This window comes from Dermacentor albipictus, chromosome 2 (genome assembly GCF_038994185.2).
Source record: "Dermacentor albipictus isolate Rhodes 1998 colony chromosome 2, USDA_Dalb.pri_finalv2, whole genome shotgun sequence".
NCBI lineage: Eukaryota > Metazoa > Arthropoda > Arachnida > Ixodida > Ixodidae > Dermacentor > Dermacentor albipictus.
The window spans coordinates 40,176,590-40,182,589 of NC_091822.1; the positions used below are offsets into that span (position 1 = coordinate 40,176,590).

General features: G+C 48.5%; 1 protein-coding gene across 1 annotated transcript in view; it reads left to right on the forward strand.

Annotated features, from left to right (window-relative positions):
- The window catches only part of LOC139055914 (neprilysin-1-like), a 70,467-nt gene extending 66,010 nt beyond the window's left edge, over nt 1-4,457 (forward strand). The window contains exon 4 of the mRNA XM_070533558.1: nt 3,797-4,457. Within this exon, the coding sequence (XP_070389659.1) occupies nt 3,797-4,156 (360 nt within the window). The 3' untranslated portion in view covers nt 4,157-4,457. The remainder of the gene's footprint in view (nt 1-3,796) is intronic.
- Nucleotides 4,458-6,000: the final 1,543 nt, after the last annotated feature.

A 6,000-nucleotide genomic window follows, 5' to 3' on the forward strand; every position in this document is an offset into this window, starting at 1 on the left:
CACACACAACCCGATCGGCATCGTGTGTAACACGTGTTGAAGATTGTGATCTAACTTCTATGAAAGCTGTCTGCATAGTCTTTTGAAAACCAAACCAAACAGACCTTTCGCTCGTCATAACTAGGTTTACAAGCATTAAACCTCAGTCATTTCTTTGTCGAACATCGTTTTGCTTATTGCAGTGCATGGTCCTCAGTAATATTGTCCATGGGCGGTGTCAATACGTTCGGTATATTCTAGACAAAGCATACACTCTCAAACAGCACAACTAAATGAAAAGACAGCGTGCTGCATCGAGTGTCCCTGGGTTATGCGAAAAAGGCGGCGTCCTTTTGGCAGCGAAACGGCACCTATATTCTCATTGGCTGTAACGCCGCGTCACGAGTGCTTCTCAAGGGAGGAGATAAGGGGCGCGTTAAGTTAGCGCGCTCCGAACTCCAAAGGAGCACGCTCGAGTGCGCTCGAGTGCGACGCCTTCGGAGCTTAACTTAACGGCCATTTTCGCCGACTGTTTTCGGGTGCACGAACGTGCCGTCTGGCGAATGTTATGTTGCTTCCGCATCCGCTATTGCACTTCGCGCGCTTCTCGAAAATGGCCCCGCCGACCGTACTTCTGCAGCCCTTGTTTAGACGATGAAGAGGTAGAAGAACTTGACGCGCGGCGACGCAGGCAGCAGCAGCAGCTTATGATGCGATGCAAGCTCAAAGCGCGCCAACACGTTGCCGATCTCGCCTGACAGCAGCTTCAGACGCCCGGCAGCGCGGCGGCGAGAGGAACGAGTGGGCAAGGAGAACCGACTTGCATTGGTGGAAAGAGTAGGAAAGACGTCATTTTTCCGGAAGCCGTAGCAGGTGCGCTCTCGTGCACCGTTTCCAGGATGGTGCGCGTAGAGCGCGCTCCGCAATCACGCACCGGAAGTCGCTTTTTAGCCGTTAAGCTTAAAAGAGCGCGCTCTGCTGGCTAGAGCGCGCTCGAGCGCCTTAACTTAACGCGCCCAAGGACGCCGCGGGGCGAGACGGATGTTCGTCGGCTAGGCAATCACGTGGCAAGCGCGTGCGTGTGCCGCCGTCTCGCTCTCCGAAGATGGTGCGCGGTCTGTATCTCTCTCTCACCTCCACTGGGCTTAGATGCCGCGCGCGCCTGCCGTCCTTGGACGCAGCTGCATCCTCGCTCTCTCGTCGCGCAGGATGTCGGTGTCATGTGGCGTTAGCGCTGCAGGCTACTGCTGCTTGCTGGCTCAGAAAGCACATACCGCTATGGCACGTAGTCGCCGGGCAAAACTCGACCGTTTCTCAGCGGCGTTCAGTTGGACATCATTACTGTCGCATTCACAACTCATAAGTGCTTACAGGTTTGTTACGGTGCGGCATTATTCGAGTCGCCGAAGCACCGATCAGCGGGCGCCAAAGGGTCGTGGGAACAGGAACAGGCGAACAAGCCGGGTATTGCCGGCCACTCTGGCATGTGGCCGAAAAAATTCGAAGGCAGGTTTAGAAATTATTTGTTGTTGTTGTTGTTGTTGTCGGCGCGACCATGACGTCCCAACAGCTTTTTGTAGGAAAGCCTGTGTATTCTCTGCCCCACGCGTCCATTGAGAAGCTTGCTAAGACGGCAGGTGTGCGAATACCCCGAAATATGTGGTGTCTCTGTGCAATCCCCTGTCCACGAATGGCTGACAACGTATGTGTGTCAGAGGGGTCGTCACCATATGGCCCGCTGCCGTCGTTTCTTCTGTTGGTGAACGGACATTAGAGGTCCGACACGGAATCAAGGGTGTGCGTGTGTTTCTTTGTGGTGCAATGCAAGTAAGTGCGCGACCACTGACAGAGGGAGGGAATTACCCGTTCCGTCGCCCCTAATTAAAAGGGGCATGGCCAAGGCCTTTGGAGAAGTCGTGATACAGTTGGGTGAACTTGATTGCATCGTCACCAATATCTGTCATTCTCCGACCCAGGGAAATAGGGACAGTAGAAGTTATTTGAACGCAGGTTTTAAACCGAGCTAAGAAGTCTGGAACCTGAGCCTCTGATATGCTGAGAAGCATTCGAGGGGCTAGTGCCGTCCAGTATCGTCTGGGCCGCCTAGCCGCGTCTGAACTCCGAGTGGCTAGTTGACATAAGAGACGGCAAACCAACGTCTGCAACGAAGCTCACAGAAGTTCCCCTCAAGTTAGCTCAACGTGTTCGAGGGAAGTCGCCAGACCTAGACTCCCGAGAAACCCAGCACAGCAATCGCATCCACCGCAACGAGATCGACTTGGCAGCATTCTTCTGGAAAGTTCTGCCGTCGACTCCATGCTTTATGGACTTGCCGCTGCTGCCCGGCCATGCGTAGGCCATCAAATGATGTTGAGTTGACCACCGTTAAGTGTATTTTTGTGTAGTATTAATTTTAATATGCACTGTTATTTGTTCGTTGTATTTATTTTGTCTTCATCGTTGATCTATATTGAGTGCATGTGTGTTAGTGTTCTTGCGTTTTTGTTTCTTTTAATTTGTGTATCATTGTCAGTCGATAAATATATTTTTTTGTCTCTTTCTACCGACTCTGACTCCTCTGCTGTGTTCGCTTGAGTACGGAACGTCCAACCGGCTTGTATACCCCGTCGAAGACTTCGCGCCGACGGCGAACGGGTGACAAGCCATGACAGTGTCCGCGGATTTTATTATTGCGATAGCAATTATATGGACACTCTCATTTCTTCCGTCGGCGTCGACGTGAGGTTTCCTATGAAGTCCAAGGGCGATAATACCATCGCAGCGCTCACTACGCTGTATGTGCGAGTGCAAGCCTGCGAGGGGAGACGGCGATCGCAGCTCAATCCCGGCGCGCGAAAGGGACGCAAGCGGAGAGGAAGCGCGCCGTCTTCCGTCGCGCGTGAGGCGCCGGTCTGAGGGGAGGGACGGGGGGAGGCGGCGTTCTACTCCTGCTGCAACTGCGCATGGGCCGGCTCCGCGCCGTCACGCGGCGCTATCTTGAGAGCAAGCTGCGTCGGGGGCAGAGTCTAGTTGCATTGGTGGCTCATAGCTTTTAGCATGCTGCGTGTTCTCGGCAAACACTTTGCCTTGAAGAGAGACAGCACGAATATGACTTCGCTCGCTGCTGTTGCCGCGTTTCCTCACGCCAGCGTTTTGACAGCGAGTGTCCGCGGTCATCCCGAGTGATGTGTCGTGTTTGCTGTGCGCGCTGACACCAAGCTTGTTAATTTAGTTAGCAAGCAAATGTTTACAAGTTGATACGGCCGATGAAGGTGCGATCGGGCGGAACTGCGATTTCTTTTTCTAGCACAACTTATCCTCTCCTGGCCTTTTCTGCCCCTTCATCACCTAAAAGCTCAGAGATTGCATTGCGGCGTCGAAAAGTGTGGCACTTCTGGTATCTTTGGCGACCTTCGAGCTTAATCTAGGTCGGCATGCGCACCGGGTCATCTTCATCGTTTGAATCTTCTTCGGCGGAGCCGCATGATGAAATGAACTGCGCCCAGCGCGCTTTAATTTAGACGCGGCGCGGCAAGAAATGAGGCAAAGTCTCTGTCGTCAGCAGCTCAACCGCAGCTGCTTTGATGTAATGCCATCCAGTACTGAACTGCACACATACTATATACTACCACAGCAAAATGCGAGGCACTGCACTGCTGGCATTTGGCAAATGTGGCACTGCCCTCCATCTTTCGCGAGTGGAGGACGCTTAAAAAATTGGCGGTGCCTAATCTTTTTCTTTCAAGTCTGTATTTTCAAACGAGTGAAATGACTGCATTTTTGTGCCTGCAGGCTAAATTGCTACAATTCCTCGCAGGGCATGACGCTGAAGCACGTAGAGGACCGGCGACCCCTGCTCCTAAACGGCACGGAGAAAATACTGCTGCGGCGGCTGGCCTGCAGTGACCCGGCGTCCGAGCTCGCAGCCTCGGCCTTCTTCACAGCCGGCTGGTCATCGCCCTCCGCACCGCGGGGCCTCCAGGTGGACGGGGTCGCCCGTCCCGCTGACCAAGTCTTCTTCATGGCGCAATGCCGCATGCTGTGTGGAAGCGCCGACGCACTGCGCTTCTGCAGTGGAGCACTGCGGCAAAACGAGGCGTTTGTGAGGGCGTTTGGCTGTCGGCGGGAGCAACCGAGCCACGGCGACGGAGAAACCTCTTGTCTGTTCTTCGAATGAGCTGTGCTCGCGAGCTCTGTTCGTTTCATGTTCGCACGAGGTGAAGTTAACGGAATGGATGTTCGTCAACAATTTTACGGAAACTGACGCTACAGTGCAGGGGCGCCAGTAACAATGTATGAATATTCTCACGGTACAACAAAAATATGGCTGATGATGATGATATGTAGGCTTTTGTGGCGCAAGGGTCGATAATTGCCGAAGAGCGCCACGCAATGATGTAATGTACTCGATGGCGCTGTATAGGGGCCTAAATACAGCATTAAAATATATACGAAATAAAATAATGGCAATTCAGTGGAATTATATTTATTTACCAGAAAGTATCCTGGCTGGACTCCTGGAATAACAGCTGCAAGAAACCAGCTTGGGGACCCAGGAGACCATACATACATGGCGACATGTAAACGTATGCCAGATGTTTAAAAGCATCATACACGAAAGTTATTTACACAGAGAGTAGAATATTATTGCACATTAATTAGGAACGTGCACTCTTACTTGTAGAACCGAAAAACAACAATGCCTTTGTGTTGCAATGCAAAACAAACGTAAATACAATAAACTAGCAAAGCACAATTCTACCAAAATACGTAACATTCATTTTACCGACAGATCGAAGTGGTAACACCTCTAAAATAAGAACTAATCGCAATAGTATAACATAACATGAATTATACCGACACCAATTGAGAATGATAAAACAATAATACCTACATAAGGCATCAGAAACCCAGTAGACTGTTTTTATGAAAGAAGTTCATTTCTAATGAAGACCCTATTGTAATATATAATTGAATTAATAAATAGCTTAGTAGTTCAGCAATATTTCACGTAATATATTTACCGTGGGTTTCTATATTGTTTGGTTTTTTTTTATTTAGAATAAGTGGAAGGTTATGTTTCAAAGACTGGTGTCTATAGTCGGTATGAAAACGGTGTATACGCCACTCTCCCACTTTACGAGTATTGATATCATGATTCTTACGCTTCAGAAATGCAGTAGTCTGAATAGATTCTTTCAATGCAGAAGAGCAGGTGTAAAATGAACGCAGGATGCGAAACTCATACAGATCTGTGATTTTAATTATTCTTTGAGTGCGAAAGTATGTGGAGGACGGAGATTAATAACCAATGTTAGCAATGTGACGGACAGCTTTCTTCTGTAAAAGCCGTATTCTATTTATATTATGCCGAGTTGTAATAAGCCAAATGAAACTGCAGTAGTTTATGTGTGATTGAAATAGTGCATGATATATTATAACTTTTATTTGTCTTGGAAGAATTTCTCGGCGACGCGATAAAACTTCCGTAGTTAAAGTTTCTTACATAAACTATTTATGTGAGAACCCCAACTTAGATGAGATGAAAATGTGGCAACAAGGATCTTGTGTTCATTAACGATGTCGATTTTATTTTCAGCGCACATTATATCTTGTTTAGTGTTTAATGTCTCGTTTCTAGCTCAGAAAATTATTATCTTTGCTTTCCCGGCGTTATTTTAAGTTTACTTTATCGTGACCATGATTTATTGTTACCTAATAGTCGATTACATTTTGCTCCCAACTCATCCGCATTTTCGCCAGACAGCAAGAGTGTGGTATTGATCAGCATATAAATTTCACTGTTTTGTCAATGTATACAATGCAATTTATAAAGGCATTAAAAAGAAAGGCACCTAACATGCTTCCTTGCGGGTCACGTCTACTAATCAGCAATGAAGATGCGCGATAGTTTCCCAGACACTAATAAATCTTCCGCCTGATATCGCAAGAATGCATAAAATAGCTTATTTTTCTTGTTTATCATATGCCTAAGAGCGAATGTGACACATGGTTTTCTGA